This window comes from Drosophila virilis, chromosome X (assembly GCF_030788295.1).
Source record: "Drosophila virilis strain 15010-1051.87 chromosome X, Dvir_AGI_RSII-ME, whole genome shotgun sequence".
NCBI lineage: Eukaryota > Metazoa > Arthropoda > Insecta > Diptera > Drosophilidae > Drosophila > Drosophila virilis.
Window position 1 is genome coordinate 28,404,759 of NC_091543.1, and position 17,743 is coordinate 28,422,501.

Sequence of the window (17,743 nt, forward strand, 5' to 3'; positions counted from 1 at the left end):
AACTCGTATTAAATCACACATGCACTTTAGATTAGTTTAAGTTTATATAAAGTTTATATATCGGTATATAGGGCTGGGCTTGCCAGTGATAGCAATATAATGTAAATGCATGAAAAATACAACAACTTGACGCTTATTAATCATATCCTTATTCATAGCCAAAATACACAAATGCAATCCTTTCAATGTGTATACATTAATGGATATTCATTTAATTGCGCACCGTGAGAACACTTAAGGATTAGACACAAATGCAATTGCTTGAATTGATCACTTAATCTGAATGATTAGCATTGGATTTGGTTTTTCGTTGTTTTTTTTTTTTTTCTTATTTTTGTTTTTGTTTAGAATCTTTTTAGTTACAGAGTCGTGTAGTGCATTGAATCACACGCTCCTCCTTAAGGTACTATGCGATTCCATCTTGCATTGGAAAGTTACCTGAAAGCGGCCCATTGCTTATATGAATATTATTAATTTATAGTGATAACATAGAATGTCTATTGAAAATATGTGTTGTATTTCATATTATTACAGTTATTGGTAAAAAAAAAAAAATATATTAATTGTTGGAGAAAATGCGAACGGTTTTGTTTTTTTCTTTCGTCTTAACAGAATTTCCCATCTTAAAGTGAACCACAATCGGCGACCACAATCTTCTTTGTGGTCTTGCCAGACTGCGAGCCGTACGATTCGATCTTCTTGACAACATCCAAGCCCTCAACAACTTCGCCAAAGACAACGTGCTTGTTATCCAGCCAGGCGGTCTTCACCGTGCAAATGAAGAACTGCGAGCCGTTGGTATTGGCGCCAGCGTTGGCCATTGAGAGGATGCCGGATCCGGTGTGCTTCAGGCGGAAGTTCTCATCGGGGAACTTGTTGCCATAGATGGACTTGCCTCCAGTGCCATTGTGATTGGTGAAATCGCCGCCCTGGCACATGAAGTTTGGAATGACGCGATGGAAACTGGAGCCCTTATAGCCGAAGCCCTTCTCGCCGGTGCACAGGGCACGGAAATTCTCGGCTGTTTTGGGCACGACATCAGAGCGCAGCTAAAAAAAAAAAAAAACAAAAAAACCGAACAGAGAAAATAAATTAATCAAATGATTAAATTTAATACAAATAAAAGTATATTTACATACACACACATACACACACTCACAAATAATATATATATAGTCTGTACAATGACCGGAAAATTACCAAATATACATATGCATTAAAAGCCATATACATACACACACACACAGAGAGAGAGAGAGAGAGGGAAAGGTACACGCTAGTGCACACATGAACAACAATTTAGTTGCAACGCGAGTTGGCGCGTGGTGTGTCACCGATTTTGTCCATTGTCTAAATCTAAATTATAGATTTGAAAATCGAAATTGACGTAAGCCCATTACATCATCAAAAATAAAATTAATTCTTTCTTTAAAGTTCGTTCGTCAAAGTCAAACGGGTTTACGGCATTCTTAGCACTATGCATGTATGCATACACACATACACATACATGTACATGCAGGCTGTCAGCGTTTAGAAATTGAGGTTATGTTTGTGTGTATTGATTTGTGTGTACATACATACGCACAAATGCCGGCAGCTTTTCTTTTTTTCATATGTCTATATATAAAAATAAAAAATTGGGTGATATGAGCTCCATTACTTGGCAGATATTTAAATCGGCAACTAAAAATATAAGTGGCGAACTTTAATTGTGCTATCTTAACACATGCATACATATCTACTTGTGTGTGTGTGTGTGCGTGTGTGTGTGTAGGTATGCATATATACATACACAAGAGTATGTGCATTTTTTGTACGAATGTATGTATGTATATGTACACGCTCTTGTACATACACAACTTATAGGTGGTAAAACGGTAATTGCCACTTAAAGCAAGTATTCAAATGTATGTGCACACATACATGTACATGTACATGTATATTGACAAATGTGCATTCGTGTATTTGTTGTAATTAGTATTCGTAAGTAAATATAAAAAGACAAAATAAATCGAAAAATAAAATATATATTAATCACGTGTTTTACTCTAGCAAGCATACTGCAAACTTTATTATAGGAGTATGTACACATATCTAAGTGCATGTACACACGTGTATACTATATACATATGTATGTACATATGCACTCACGTACGATAAATTAATTTAAAAATCCACCACGTTAAAAACTCAAACAAGAAAATACAAAAAAAAAAAATTAAAGCTACCGGCAAATATAATAAACTCACCTCCATAATTATCCTACCGACGGGCTCGCCATCGGCGGTCATGTCGAAGAATACTCTCGGTAAAGTACTCATTTTCGATCCCTTCGAATATTCGCGAACAAACTGAATTCCAAATTGCAACTGACCTCCGTTACTGCCAATTCGAGCTGGGGTTATAGATTTTTTAGGTAAAATGGCGGACCCAGCAAAGCGAAGTGCCGACGACTTGTGAATGTTCCGAAGCAGAGTTGCACCTAAAAAGACCATCGTGTAAGTGTGCCCGCTCGTGTATCACTAAAATACACGAGGCACTTAAAAACGTTTTCTTATCGTTCCATTCCATTAGCTGTTGTTATATCACAATAAGCCGGGTAGAAACAGTGAGCCGATCTAGTTCCGCGACTCATTGAACATGCGTATTGTTTGTTATTATACATATTATAAAATTTTATTATACTGGATTCGGTAGACAAAAAACGTCTTAAGTTTGTGCACCAATTAGGTTTTAAACCAAGATGAGTGGATCTAAGCGGAGCATGATCAAGTGAGGCAATCTAATTTGTTTATTCAGAATAAATTTCTTAAGATGCTGCTAACGACAATTTACTTTATTGATAAAAAAAAATTTTTAAACATATTTTCGAATACAAATATCGGAGCTAACAATATCTGGTCTTTTACTTGTGAACTAGCAACAACCAAAGGCTCCATCGTGTTCATCGTTATCGATATAAGTTGTTCGCCAGCCCTTGTATACCAGGGCTCCACTACACTTAATCGTGTTATCGCGTCCAACCGAAGAAAACAATTTATATTCAAACCAATCGCAACAGTGCAAAATCTTCGATTTCGTTTAATTTGATAAATGAAATGTTACTTTTTTATTTGGTTTGTTAATAACATGTATTGCTGTCTATAATAAATCTGACGAAGAGTATTTATCAGTCTTTTAAAGCGTCAAATTTTTATTTGTTTTCTGTTAAAACCAAGAAAATTTAATATTATCTGCGATTTTTTAATAATAACACATATACAACGGCTCCATTATTATGGGCACAAGAATGTGTTAATAAAATACACTGTATTTCAAATTTTTTTGTTTTATTTATAATTTTTCACTTAATACAAAAAATACTCTTAATTTCCTCTTCTCATATTCTTTTGTTGGTTTTTTTTTTGTTTTTTTTTTTTTTTCTTGTTATGGTATTAAATAAAAATTAAAAGCAAACAAAATGGCAACTTGCGCCAGGGAGCCAAAAAAAAAGTTAATCAAAAAAAAAAAATAAAAGAAAAAATAAGAAAAAACACAACACTATTTCTTACATAGAAAAGCTCCTTGCTGATACAAAATTCTACAAAAAAAAAAAAATTAAATCCAGAGGCGGGTGGTGGCGGGTCGGGGGGTCGGGGACACAAAGAACGACGATTATGTTTTAAAATAGCTTTCACAGCTGTATTAAATACATACACATGTATGTGTAAGGCCAATGTATATCAAATACATGTAGTTAATTAATTAATTAAACAAAAAGATAAAATACACACACAGGCAGGTAATTAAGTAAAAAACAAAGTTGTTTAAATACAATATTTAAATTTAAAGAAAGGCAACGGTGGCTGCTTAAAAAACACTTGGTCAACATGTTCTCGCGTTTTTATGTATACATAAGATATATAGTTATATGTGTACTATACATATGCACATACATATATATATATATCTATATATGTGTATATATATATATGCATATATTGGTATTCCCTTACTTTTCGCATAGTTCTCAATCAAAGTTGTAGTTTATATAGTAGCTGATATAGATAAAGTTGTAAGTTTTGCAAAAAAAAAAAAATTATAATAATAATAACTGTGCATGGCTACATAAAAGTTTACTCCGAAATATCAATTGGAATGGATGTGGTAAACGTCGGCGTCTCCAGCTCCTCGTGCTTCTTCATTTTGAGACTCTGCGAGAGAGGAAGAGAGAGAAACGTGTTAGTGGCAGCACACTGCATCGAAATAGTATGCGCACTTGGCTCACCTGTTGCAGCTTATAGTGATTGATAATGTCCTGATCGGCTGGGCACGATTGTGTGAATGCGTCCAGCTGATACATGTGGTACATGTAACGCCACAGCGCCGTCAAATGTGTCTGCAAGAGAGAGAGAGAGAGCGCGAGATTTAGAAAGCGTGGAAGAGAGAGAGAGAGAGCTAGAGAATTGCCACTCACCGGTATCTCAAAGTCGACAAAGTATTTGCCCGCCACACGAATGTGCTGCAAACGGGGCATCAGCTCACAGTCGAAGCAGCACATGGTGTCGCCGGTTAGGAAGCGTGTATTACGATTGGCCAAATGATCGTTGATCTTCTTGAGATGCGTGAGCAGCGCATTGTTCTTGGCATCATCCTTCTTCACCAGCATCAGCTTCAATTTTCCATACAAGTTCTCAATCAGCGTGGCCACGTCCTTGTCCTGCACGAACAGATTGTAGCCGCCGGGTATGTTCTTCATGATGTGCCTTTCGATTTTCTCGTTCTCCAATATGGCCAGGCCATTGTCAATTAGGATGGGGGGATGTGTTGCCTCGAAATTGGTTCGAAAATCTGGTGGCGGCTTCTGCATATCCACTGTGGTCACCTTCAGGCTAATTGTCTTTAGCTCGGCCAGCAGATACAGATCCATAAAGTACTCCTGACAGAAAAGGCAGGCGCCCTTGCGGCGTCCATCAATGGTCGAGGCCTGTCAACAAAACAAAATAAGTATACTATTTCATTTTAACGGTTATATGCATGCATATGTACATACATATGTCCATGTAGGTCAAGTGTCGTTTTATATAAGCATCAATTATCTATACTAAATGGACATTGTTAAGCTTTGATCGCGTGCCAGGCGTTTGACAAACAAATAAATCAAATAAAATTTAATGAACTAAGCCAACACACAGTGAACTCTCGCTGGAGTCAACAATATGCATTACATACAACAACAACATACAGAAACTGGTTACATCAGCAGCAGCAGAGAAAGAGAGAGATAGATTTCAAATCAAAAATAGATCGCTTTATCTGTGACAATAATGAAAGTTTATCCAGAATTAACAAACTGTACATTCTTGTTATATATACATACATATATATATTCAGGTGTTCATTAATTTGAGTTTTCACTGTAGTTTGAATCATGTGACATCATCATTCACAATATGTAAGTAGCGCACGTACATTGCGTGATGAATTGTCGACGCATGGTATCGAATAGGTATCGAAAAAATTGATCGACGCTTGCGCGGGCGTCAGGAAGTGCACACAGTTCCTGCCATCAGTCAATCTGCCAGAGCCACGCCTGCGTGGCATTTGACCAGAAACTGTTGAATGATGTCATCATCTTTGCTCTTTATTTTTTTTTTTTTTGCATGACTTGTTGATTTATCGACAGCCGGTAATTCATAAGCACACATAAATACGTATGTATATGTATGTATATATATATATATGTACTATGTGTGTCTGTGTCTGTTAGATAAACTCATGTAATCGTGTTTGTGTTTACACGCTGCAACACAACTCCATCTACAACGTACATTGCTTGCAGGGTTGCCAGCTGCTGCCTAAAATAGAAGTATTGTAATAATCGCCGGCCACTCGTAAATGAGTAATCGCACTAGCAGCAATGACTACCTGTCAATAGCTATTCAAACGCTTGCAATCAGCTGTTTTAACATTTACGCATCAATTATACAGCCAATTGTGTTTAATTTTCTAATACGAACTAATTAACATGCGTTTGCATGCGATTGTGTGTTAAAATGTGAATAGCTTAATAACCACATACACACACATACACGCACACAAACACACATATTTGTATCAATGTCTACAGAATGCGTATGTATAAAAGAAACCGCAGCCACGCCGCCCCCTCATTAAGCACTCATGCGTGTGCTGTGGATATGGAGTGGAGGGGAGTGGAGCATCGTCACGGGTGCGTCCTCACTCAAAGCATTTAACGCTTGGCGCTTTAACGGTTTATTTTATATTGCGGCAGAAATATCGTACATGTGCCCTGTCGCATTAGCAGCCGGTGAATGCCCAGCAATGTTATTAACCGTTTGCTGATATACTTATACGACCATGTGTATGTATGTAAGTGTGTACACATTTGTCACACACAAAATTCCCAAATGACCTGATTACTTTCACACCTGCACTCGCAGACATACATATGTACATATGAACATGCACACATACATACACACGTCTCGTGTGAGTGCGGTTAAAATGTAATTATTTTGCAATATGAATTGCTAAATAAATTGTACAGAACGCGCATATGGGGAACATCAAAGGTCAAGTTGAGGTGCCTGCCGCCGTATGCAGCAGCTGAAAGATTGTAAAAATTGCAATTGCCGATCGAAAATAGAAATGACGAACGTAAAGCAAACCAAAAGCGGCCGTTAGCAAATGTCAAGTGGCATACAACAAGCAGCTCATAGCAATCTTTCATATTTGAAAAAAAAAAAAAAAAAAAACAATATATATATATAAGTGCCTTGCCAAAAACAACAATCGCTGACGAGCAATAAAAACGTTAATTTTTAAATACATTTCATATTGTGCTGGCAAATAAATAACTGTGTACGGTTTGGAGAGAAGAAGAAGAAGCAGGAGCAGAGCAGCAAATATTAAATGGCATCATTCACAGAAGCGAGACAAATCTATTGTATGATTTTCTTCTCTCTTTTACTCTACATCCTCTTCACTACTGCTACTACTACTACTACTACAGTTGCGAGTCTTCGATTCTTGATTTGTTGACGTTGTTTTTGTAAAAGGGCAACCGATTTCAATAGAAATAATAGTGAGATAAGATAAAAAATAAAATACAAATGGTAAGCGCTAGTGCGATCAGCAGCAAAAACAATCAGAAATATATATGAAATGTATAAGCTCCCATACTTAGGCATGCTTTTATATATACACACACGCACACACACACACACACATACGTACATATGCATGTGTTTGTGCAATCTGTGCGTGCTGTATTTGGGAGTGCGTTATTTTTGGAACCGGTTAGCGCTGACAGCTGCAGCGCGCAATACTTTTTTTTTTGACGGCGGCATCGTGGCTACGGTTGAGGGCGGAGAGAGAGAGATGTCAACCTTGAGAGCTTTCTTGTTGTTTCCCCGACCAACTGCCGCACATTTCAAATTACATATCTTATCAGAAAACAGCGGAAGCATTCGCCCAATAGAAACCGCAACGGCTCACTCTGATGAAGTAATAGTCCAAAAAAACAAAAAAAAAAAATAAAAAAACAATAATAAATATAATCAACAGTGGGGTCGAGTGATGTGTGGGGGAAAGGAATGTGAGTTTGAAGAATGAGAATGCTCACTCGTATCTTGGCCTAAATTGGTAAATGGCTAATGGGTTTTTTTTTTTAATGTTCTTCGCGTCGCGTCTTCATGTTCAGGTCTTATTATTATTATTTATGGCGTGCTGAAACGCTTGTCAATTTCATTTTGCTAACTTTGTGACTTAATTGCTATTTTAGTTACCACAGATATAGTATGGAGTTAAGTAATTTCTAAAATAAATTATTATTTTTTTTTTAATTGCGAAATGTATGTAAAAAGGAACAACACAAAGACAAGACAAAAATAAATGTAAACATTGCGCGGTGTTTTTTTTTTTTTTATATTTTTTATTTGTCAATGAAATGCATTTGCACACACGCCACCCACAACAACAACAACAACATCAGCAGCTACAACAACAATGGCATGACAAGCCTCTCTTGCGTGCTTGGTTAAATGTCATGCTGCAGCGCTTTAGAGATGAACGCGTGAGTGAATCGTGAGCGTGCAGGATGCACATCTGAATACAATGCATGCATTCTTAGGGGCGTATACTTGATGTGATGTGTGTTTTTTACTTGTCCAATTGATTACACATGTGCAGGCACATGTGGTCAGGAATGTGAACCGCACGCATATTTCGCCAATGGCTGAGTCGCCACATTTAAATATAAAAGCAAAAAGCTCGCACCTTAAATCTGCTGGCATCGCTATCGATACATTTTCGATGCCAAACAAAGGCATCGAGTTTTGGGTAAATCGTCTGCATCAAATTGTACAACAATAAGCGCAATTGTTGCCGTTGCTATTACAGATGTTGTCTCTGTGTGTGTGTTTGTGTGTGTGTGTGGGCGATGACTGTGCCTGGGCCTTTGGCTTTGGCCAAGGAGGCGGAAAACTGCACACGAGAAAAACCTGTTTAGCGTTCAATGATTGTGTTTTGTTGGTTTGTTGGACCTCGGAACAGCAAATGAACACACATTTGTTGTGTTTGTTGCACGCGCCGCGCCACAGACACGACAAGCAGCGCGCAGAGCCAGTTGGGAAGAGTGAATGCTGCTGCTGCTTTTGTTGTTGTTGCTGCTTTCTTCGTCTATGCAACATAACAACAACAAGCGAGCGCAATGTATTTGGGCGCAAACCAAATTGAACTTTCACTTTTTGCTTAAATGCTTTATTTGTACATTTACGTTTATTGTTGTTTTACCTTTGATTGCAAATGGCACGTACATGTTTGTTTGTTTGTGTGTGTGTGTGTGTGTGTGTGTGTGTGTGTATTCGTGTGCATTATGTCAAAGATGCTTCTGTTTCATTGAGAGAGTGCATTGAGTTCAACAGGTGCGCTCCGGCAGCCATCTTTCACTTTCTCTCTCAGCCAAAGCTTCATCTAACAGCAAGGGAGGGCAGGGAATGGCAGTGGGGGAGGGTGAAACTGGCAACTCCATGCAGCCGGAATTGCATTAGTCATACTTCTTTTTTTTTCTTTTGTAGGGTGCGGCATGCCGCATGCCACGGCGTGGGCGTCTAAGGAGTGCTACGGCGCATAAAGCCCTAATAATTGTTGCTTAACTAATAGAATCAACAATGACTGTGTACAAAGACAATTACTTGGGCAAACAAAATGTTCGAGTTGAAGTGTTGATTTCGTCTTGGTTTGCATGACGTAGGCGCCAAGAAATTTCGAAATCATACGCACACACACACACACACACACGCAACCACACACAACAAACAGCAATGGAAACGTGTGCGTTGCCAGGCAATTGGCGCAATGAAATGCGATTAAAGTTTTTGTCAGATAAGAACTTATTAATTAACTGTAAGTCAAATGCAAGAATATTTAGCAGGGTTGCCACTACAAATGCAAATTGAAACACGCACACGTGGAGAAGCAATCCATGTGTGTCTGTGTGTGCTGCTTAGTTGTTCGAGAACATAAGGAGCGGAAGAGAGAGAGAGAGAGTGAGAGAGAGAAAACCAGTTTTTGCGATGCTTAGCTTAATAACAAGAACAACAACAACAACAACTACTACTACAAGAAGAACAAACAGACAGACATACGCAAAGCCAATACAAAAGGGGGCGTACAAAGATGATGAATAAATAAAAGACCAAAACTGAGCATAATGAATACATTTCTATATATTTCATGTGACACTGAATTGGATAAGCAAAAAGGTGTACAATAAAGAAGTTGTCTGTGCCTTGTGCATTTATTTGCGACACAACAGCATTTTCACTTTAATAATGCATTGAAAATTTGCAAAGCGCGCATATAGAAATCTAACACTATCTTAGCATGTACATATGTATGTATGTATGTATGCTTGCATGCATATGCATGCTTGTTTGTCTAAATAACTCACCTTAATGATCAATTCGATCTCGGGCACATCAAATTTGCTGGTGCCGTTCGACGACTCCTGCTGCGACTGTGTTTCAACATCGGCGGCTGACATTGTTTTTTAGTTAACGCTTTTGCTAAGCTCAAGCTCTTTCTTGTTAGCAACTTTGAAATGTACGCTCTTGCTGCGGTTTCTTCTTATATTTGTTGTTGTGGTTTGCGTGCGTTATCGTTGTCGTTGTCCGCGTGACGTGCGTACGTGTTTTTCCTTTGCTCTTTTATGTTGTGCCAATTTATTTTTGCCAATATATTCACACACGAACACAGAACACAAAATTCAAAATTCACTGTACTTGAGCGCACACGCCTGTATGTGTAGATTGTGTGTGTGTAATACAAAATTTACGTTCGCTTCCCGTTGCAAGCGATTTCGTTGTGATGCCTGTTTGCTATAGTTACAGTATGAAATAGTGTTGGATTGTTCATAATGCGCTGGTCCGTCGACATCGGTGCAGCATATCGATTTATTGCAGAAAACAGTGCTGAAAACTTTTTATCGATAGTTGATAATATGGTCTCTCTGAACATAGTAAACATCGGTTGTTGTGCTTTGCCGGCTTTATCGTCTTATCGAAACAAATTCATTCGGCTGGCGTGCGGCAGCACGATACTAACTCAGCTTACTTTTTGATTGATTTGATTGTTGTTTTGTAAATATATAAAATTGTTTCAAGTAATGGATCTGAACGAGCTGTTACAACAGGCACAACGCCTTTCAAATGAAACCCAAATGGACACAGAAATGCCGCGCGTCGAGCGCACACTATCGCAAGTGCTCCAAGCGACACAGGAGCTGCATGCTCGCGTCACACAAGCCGGCACAAACGATCTGCAGGCGTAAGTTGTATTAGTAATATTGTTAAATGAATTATAATGCGAACCGCACATGCGTATGGCGCACTTCCCTTGCAGTCACATTCTGCTCGGATCTAGAGGCGTGGATCTACCAAAGCTAACACAAAAACTCGAATCACTAAGCGCGCGACAATCTTTCGAGCCTCTTAATCCCATCGCCGACACTGATGTCGAGGGCTATTTGAAGAACGAGCGCGAGAATGCTATAATCGCTGTTATTGAGGAGACCAACAGAAATGTAAGCCTGACGATTGAATTTCAATATTAAACAGTTTCAATTTCAATATAGGTTATATATAATACCGGGCCGAGTTTAAATTTTCAAATTCTAGACTGTTCAGGGTATGCCTTTGCCTCTAAAATGCTCTGTTCTCTCACATACTATGTCTGTTGCTTGCTCTCTACCTCAAAGATGGCGAGCGAGTAAAGACTGACTTAAGCTCTCTCTTTTGAAAAGGCGCCTTTCTATGCGGTTTTCATGAATTCATATAATGGATCGCTTCCAAATGATATGTTTATGTATTTACTTGTATTTCGAACAGATATTCAAATCGGTCGAGCGCAACAAAATGCGCTGCATTTTTGCCGAGTGGGGTGAGGAAAAGGAACGTCTGCTTAATGCATTGGTTGGACCTAATCAGGATGACTTTCCTGAGGTGCACCGCCACATGGTGCCCACTGTACTGCCACAGTCAGCGCTGCCGCGCTCTCGTCTCAATCGCGTCGAGGCAATGTATGCCCAGGAGATCAAGCTCTATAATCAAGTGCACAACCAGGGCACCCAACGCCCCAATTTGCTCGTGCAGTTCACGCAGGTGGTCAAGGATCAGCAAAACACTTTTGACAATCAGATCCACGAGATGTGGAGCGTGCTGAGCTATATGGCCAACGTGACACCGCTCTCACGCAGCGCAGATCCCATCAAGTCCCGCCAGAGCGGCGCACCATTTGTCCAGCAGGCGCTCGGCTATTTGGAGCAATGCTACAAACAATACATGAACACGGTCATCCAGAAGAATCGTCTTGTGGGCATGCGCGGCGGCATACCCAATGTCTATAATACGGTCTGCTCGTATGTGGCCATCACCTTTCAGATGCCGCAATCCCTGATTGGCCTGCTCGATGTCTCCGCTGGCCGACCGCTGTGGCCCCTCGTCTACTACAGTCTGCGCAGCGGCGATCTTGGCGCTGGTGTACAGTTCCTCAAGGAGGGCGGCGTTTGTGTCGATTTGCTGAAGCTGCTGCAGCACAAGCATCAGATTAAACAACAGCAGCAGCAACAACAGTATCAACTAGGGGACCAGGAGCGCCCCAATGCCAAGCTGGAGGGACAGCTTAAGCTAGAGTACAATAATAAGTTACGCGTCTGCACCGATCCGTTTAAGAAGGCGGTAAGCTAGTTTGGGGCAACCAACAGTCGAGCATGTTTTGGTTAATTTAATCTTTACTTTTTTTCGCCTAGGTCTATGCCATCGTGTTGGCGTGTGATCCGCACGAGCCGCACCAGGAGGTCGTGCGCACCATTGATGACTTCCTTTGGATGCAGCTATCTGTGCTCTGTACCGACGAGCGTCTCGACTATAACATCGAACGTCTTAGCTACGGCGGCCTACAGTCGCTCATACTGGAAAAGTATGGCGAGAATTATTTTAATGCACGCGAAAAGACTCCACTGTATTTCCAGGTGCTTGTCCTTACCGGCCAATTTGAGGCGGCCATTGAGTTTCTGGCCCGCACCGATGCGAATCGTCCGCACGCCGTTCACATGGCCATTGCTCTCAACGAGCTGAACATGCTAGGCACGCCCAGCGACGTGCAGAAGCCGCTGCTCTCCGCCGAGCCGACTGATCCCCCACCAATGCGTCGCCTCAACCTGGCACGCCTCATCATTATGTACACTAAGTGCTTCGAGCAAACAGACACCGTCGAGGCCCTGCAATACTATTACTTGTTGCGCCACTTCAAGGCCACAGATGGACGCAATCTGATGATGACCTGCTTCTGCGATATGCTCGTCGAGAACTGTGATGATAAGATGTTACTATTGATTTTTGGAGAGCCCGATCCGAATGATCCATGGCGTTATATTGGGTAAGCATGCGTTTGCTTCATTCTCCACTGAATATGTTGAGAGAAACTTTTATACTATATATGTAGATATGTATATCCGATCTCATTGTTATAATCTTCAAAAACTTATTTTCTCCGTTTCTATTGCAGCGGCATCTTTGCCCAGTTTCCCAACATGGAGCACGACAAATACGCCCTGGCCGGCATGGTGGGCGATGAGCTTTCGGACCGCACCAAGTTTGAGGCTGCCATACGTCTGTACTTTATTGGCGGCCAGATGGACAAGGCTTTGCGTTTGCTATGTTCCCTGCTGACACAGGTGGTGCATCAGCCGACACGTCAGGGCAGCATCCGGGAGCAGCTGAGTGCGGTCTCGGAGCGCATGAATCAATCGCTTGCCCGTCGCAAAATGGACGTGGATGAGCATGTGATGCGCACATACACAATGCTATCACAGCTATTGAAGTTCTTTGACTACTATCATGCTGGCGAATCCCGTCTGGCCGTTGAGATATTGACCAAGAATCGCATAACGCCCAACACCTCGGCCGAGGTGGACGAATGCGTTAGCAGTCTGAAGCTGGTGGGTTCCGATATCATTAAGGTGCTGCCCGATGTGCTGCTGGCCGCCATGGATCTCATCTATGCGGAGTACCTGCAGGTGAAGGCCAGCGCTGGCAGCACTGGTGGTGGCAGCAGCAGCGGCGTCGCTGCCAGCGCACCGGATGATACCGCCGGCCAGGCTGGCGATGGCAAGGAGGAGCTTCTTATGCATTTACGTGCACGTGCCAAGGCTCTGACCAATATGGCAGCCACACTCCCATATCGAATGCCCTCGGACACCAACAATCGCCTGGTGCAGCTGGAGATACTGATGCATTAGGCTTCATCAATGGGGCGATGCTGGGGAAGGGCTTAAATAACCGTCATCCGTCAGAAGAAGAAGAAGAAGAATAACTGGCAGCCAACAAGGCCATCAGAGAGGGGCTGGTCGCGGGGAATCCATGTTCTTTACTGGTGTTTCTTTTGTACGATTGTATTTATGGAATTTAGTTTTTGTTTATTTGAGAATATATCGGTTATTTAAAAAATGGAAATGTGTTGTTTTCCTTTCTGTTAAGATATATTGTATATTGTATATTTATTTTTTGTGCGTACAATTGCTTATCATCAGTCAAATGAGGAGGGAGGCATCATCAGCTCAGCCCATATACTGGTAGGAGGCGCAGACGGGCTCCTGGTGGCGCGTATGCGGCGAGGATTGCAATGCGAGACGCTGCAGATGGCAGCCCCGGCAGAGCAGTCGCCCATCCAGCGGGTAGCAGCGTTTGTCCGGCTCATCGGTTAGCTGCATGCCGCACTCCTCGCATATATAGCAATCCACATGGAAATCCTTGTCCATGGACACAACGCGCACGGTCTCATCGGTGCCCTCGACGGGCGTAATGCCTGCAGGCGATGCAAATAAAAAAAAATAAAAACAGTAAGCAGTTGAGTTTTCACAAGAAACGTCTCGCACATAGAGGGAGACTCATAAAGTGTACATAATATATTTGCTTGATTGGGCCCTGTTTCTGTTGCTACATATGAGCGAAATCCTTTCCACATCGCACTACCATATCAGCTCTTCTACATATCAGACAACCACTTTGTATGGCTACCATAGGAACAATCTCTCGGATATAAAGATTTCCTGAACAAGTATTTCTAAGCTACAAGTGTTTTTAGACTTCGGCGTGCCGAAGAAAGAACGTTTGTTTTTGTTGTGTTTTTTTTTCATGGAGCGCACCTTTGCCACAGCTGGCGCATTTGGGCGCAAACATGCGATGATAATCGTTGACGCAGTAAATCTTGTGATCCACATCCACGGTGAAGGGCACGCCGTCGAGGCACTCGTTGCAGATGCAGCAACGAAAGCAGCCCGGATGATATGACTTGCCCATGGCCTGCAGTATCTGTAAGCCAAAAAAGACAGCGTGAGCAGGAGAGAGATAGAGATAGAGAGTGGGAGAGGGAGACAGAGTACGCACCATTTCCATGATCAGGTGGCCACAAATGGCGCACTTTTCAGCTGTTTGCTGAAAGCCCGAATACTGTAAGTGAGAGCGAGACAGAGAGAGCTAAAGTGAGTGAGATGCATGTGCATAGAAGGAAATGCTGGCACTTACCATGTAGTCCTCCTCGCAGTAGACACGCCCGTGCACATTATAGAAAGCCTTGCCGCGCAACGCTCGTCCGCAGGAGCAGCAAATGAAGCAATTTGTGTGATATAAATTGCCCATCGCCTGGCAGGCCTGCCCGGCGCCCTTCACCTTCTCGCCGCAGGTGTGACAAATGCCTTGAATGTATACAAAATAAATCTATGCTTAATTACGTACTCAAAATGCAGAAGCACGAGTCCCAACCGTATCCCCTCTTAAATGACTCAAGTATGCACTTGGACAGAGTTGCGAACAAATCACTTAAGGCTACAAAATGAGCGGAACTTTATAAAAAATATATTCAATCATTAAAATAGTCGGCAATCATTTGAAGTATGTCAGCTGGAATTTAAGATTTCAGCTGCACATTAGCTACAGTCAGCTATCGACATAAACACAAATTGGTTAAGGGCTTTCGAGTACGTACCGAAGTACTCGCCATGCTCCTCGCTCTGTTCGATCTCCTCCTCCAGTTGGCGTGTCAGTTCCTCGATTTTGCGCTGCGCCTCTGTCGGACCAGCCGGACGCGGCGGTGTCACGCTATACGGCAGTAAATTCTTTGTCAGACCTGTTTGGGGTAGTTGCAGTAAAAATTAAGTATATGCATCAGTAAGATGTGTGTGTGTGTGTGGATTAGATGAAACGCATACCTCGTTTGGGCCGCAAAGCGGCTGTGAAAGCATTTTGGGAATAGGCAAAGTAGAGAGAGATTAGTAACTGGCCGAATGGCGAAAGGTGGGATAGATAAGCTGTGGAGCCAGTAAAACGTTAACGAATGCAAAATAAGACGAATCAAAAGTTTACGAATGCAATACAAAGAAGAATGCAAAGAATTCACGAATACGAAACAAAGACTCTAACAAAAGTTTACGAATGCAATACAAAGAAGAATGCAAACAATTCACGAATACGAAACAAAGACTCTAACAAAGAGTTGATACGAATTAGTCAGGTGCAGTGAGATGGTCTTTAATTTTGGTTGCCTACCTGTGCTGCTTTGCGAGGGCGTTGGCGACGTCGCCACCGCAAGTGGCGCTGTGGTCGCAATGGGCGTGGCACGCAGCTGCAGGGGCTGCATTTGGGCCGCGGTTGAAGTAGTTGCCGTTGTCGTTTGTATCGCCAATGCGGACGTTGCCAGCGGCGGCGGTGGCAACAACGGCTGCGGGCTGACCGCATTGAGTCGCCCATTGTTGGGACTGCGACTCTTGGCGGCGCTGTTGTTGTTGCGATGCAGATTGGCGGTCATGCAAACATAATCGGAGCTATTGATGTCCTCAATGTAGTTGGGATTGACGGACACATTGATGCCCACCGGCTGCTTGATGGGCGTGTGCTGCTGCAGCTGCAGCTTGGCCAGCGGCTGGGGCACCGGCGAGCCCAACGGGCTCAGGTGGCTGGGCAGCGACAGATTGCGATAGCGCTGCGTGGGTGAGCCTAGGCTGGCGGCAGCAGCGGCGGTCGATGAGCTGTTGCTGCTGCTGCTGCGCTGATGCAACGGCGACGCGAACAGCATGGCATTTAGCTCCATTTGGTTTGCTGCCTGCATGGGCATGGGCGAGGGCGTGGCTATCTCTGTATGCTGATACATGGTGGCCGTGGCCGGCGATGCCTGTGGCTGTGCTCGCTGTCCGGAATGCGGTATAATATTTTCATAAATGGGCGCCACGGTTGACAGCTCCTCGATGGAAGTGTGATTGTGCTTGGGCGCTGTCTCCGGCACGGGCGTATGCGCAAAACGACCGCCTCCAATGGGCTGCATCAGCAGATAATCGTTCAACATAACGCTCTGCCGACTGGCGGGACTCTGAGGCTGTGCACGCCGCTGATTCGTATCGAAATTGCCATAAAACTCAAGATTCTCGTAAACCGGCGAGTGCTTTTGCGGCACAATGCGCTGCCCTAGCACCTGAGCTGTCGGCGCATAAATTAGCGGTGACTGTTGACTGTTGCTGCTGCCGTTGCCCATCAGTATAGGTTCCATGCCGGGCTTAGGTGTTGCGGTGGCGTATTTCGAGGCGGCGATTATGTTGCCGCGCTCATACAATTTGTAATCTTCGCTGCTGGGCAGGCGCTGTTGCTGCTGCTGTTGCTGCTGCTGCTGATGTTGTTGTTGATGTTGTTGTTGCTGCGGCTGCTGTGGGGCATCGTGCATAAAATTTTCAATGGCGCCGGGCGAGCGCTGGTAGTTGCCGCCAATGTGCAACCGCTGCATTAGCGTCTCGTAATCCGAATCGCCGACACTCCCCACCGCGCTGGTGGCATTTCGATGCGTTCGCTGGGTGGTCATTATGCACACAGATATATATACAAATACATACACATATACACACACATAGGCATGAGTCGACAGAGCGTTGAGCGATGACTTGTTTCGCTCTGTGAATTTGGCCCTTTTCACGTTTTCTTAGCAATTCGGTGTCTTTTTTGACACGGCCAATTAGGTGCGTTTTATCAGCTTTGTGACAGCATCATTTTTGTTCCTTTAGTTTTTTTCGTATGTTTTATTTAGTGGAAAACAAAGACAAGTTGCAGCGGAGAATCTCTCGGCCACAATAACACACACATGCATATGTATTAAGCAGTATTGTTGATAGTATATCGATACATCGATGTTAGAATTTTAA

The 17,743-nt window shown here is 42.6% G+C and overlaps 4 protein-coding genes across 7 annotated transcripts; 1 reads left to right on the top strand and 3 right to left on the bottom strand.

Annotated features, from left to right (window-relative positions):
• Nucleotides 1–303: 303 nt before the first annotated feature.
• Cyp1 (Cyclophilin 1) lies at nt 304–2,510 on the bottom strand. Its single transcript, XM_002054966.4, has 2 exons — nt 2,250–2,510; nt 304–1,049 (listed from the first exon to the last, which is right to left on the bottom strand). The coding sequence occupies exons 1-2, from the start codon at nt 2,493–2,495 to the stop codon at nt 624–626; spliced, it is 672 nt and encodes a 223-aa protein (XP_002055002.1). The 5' UTR covers nt 2,496–2,510; the 3' UTR covers nt 304–623.
• An 802-nt stretch (nt 2,511–3,312) lies between these two features.
• Nucleotides 3,313–10,398, bottom strand: Clic (chloride intracellular channel protein 5). Its single transcript, XM_002054965.4, has 4 exons — nt 9,956–10,398; nt 4,457–4,966; nt 4,268–4,378; nt 3,313–4,193 (listed from the first exon to the last, which is right to left on the bottom strand). The coding sequence occupies exons 1-4, from the start codon at nt 10,046–10,048 to the stop codon at nt 4,116–4,118; spliced, it is 792 nt and encodes a 263-aa protein (XP_002055001.1). The 5' UTR covers nt 10,049–10,398; the 3' UTR covers nt 3,313–4,115.
• Nucleotides 10,399–10,566: 168 nt separating this feature from the next.
• Nucleotides 10,567–14,015, top strand: Nup93-1 (Nucleoporin 93kD-1). The gene is made up of 5 exons (XM_002054964.4): nt 10,567–10,830; nt 10,906–11,086; nt 11,391–12,239; nt 12,311–12,939; nt 13,069–14,015. The coding sequence occupies exons 1-5, from the start codon at nt 10,670–10,672 to the stop codon at nt 13,799–13,801; spliced, it is 2,553 nt and encodes an 850-aa protein (XP_002055000.2). The 5' UTR covers nt 10,567–10,669; the 3' UTR covers nt 13,802–14,015.
• Nucleotides 14,016–14,017: 2 nt separating this feature from the next.
• jub (LIM domain-containing protein jub) lies at nt 14,018–17,692 on the bottom strand. Of its 4 annotated transcripts, none has more exons than XM_070211267.1 (7): nt 16,107–17,692; nt 15,770–15,790; nt 15,547–15,687; nt 15,087–15,256; nt 14,949–15,038; nt 14,708–14,873; nt 14,018–14,367 (listed from the first exon to the last, which is right to left on the bottom strand). In XM_070211267.1, exons 1-7 carry the CDS (start codon nt 17,404–17,406, stop codon nt 14,120–14,122), a joined length of 2,136 nt encoding a protein of 711 aa, XP_070067368.1. In that variant the 5' UTR covers nt 17,407–17,692; the 3' UTR covers nt 14,018–14,119. The 4 variants fall into 4 exon arrangements, with proteins under 4 accessions (XP_070067368.1, XP_070067369.1, XP_015026610.1 ...); XM_070211268.1 differs by having other exon boundaries at nt 14,949–15,011; nt 16,107–17,691; XM_015171124.3 differs by lacking the exon at nt 15,770–15,790 and having other exon boundaries at nt 16,107–17,691.
• Nucleotides 17,693–17,743: the final 51 nt, after the last annotated feature.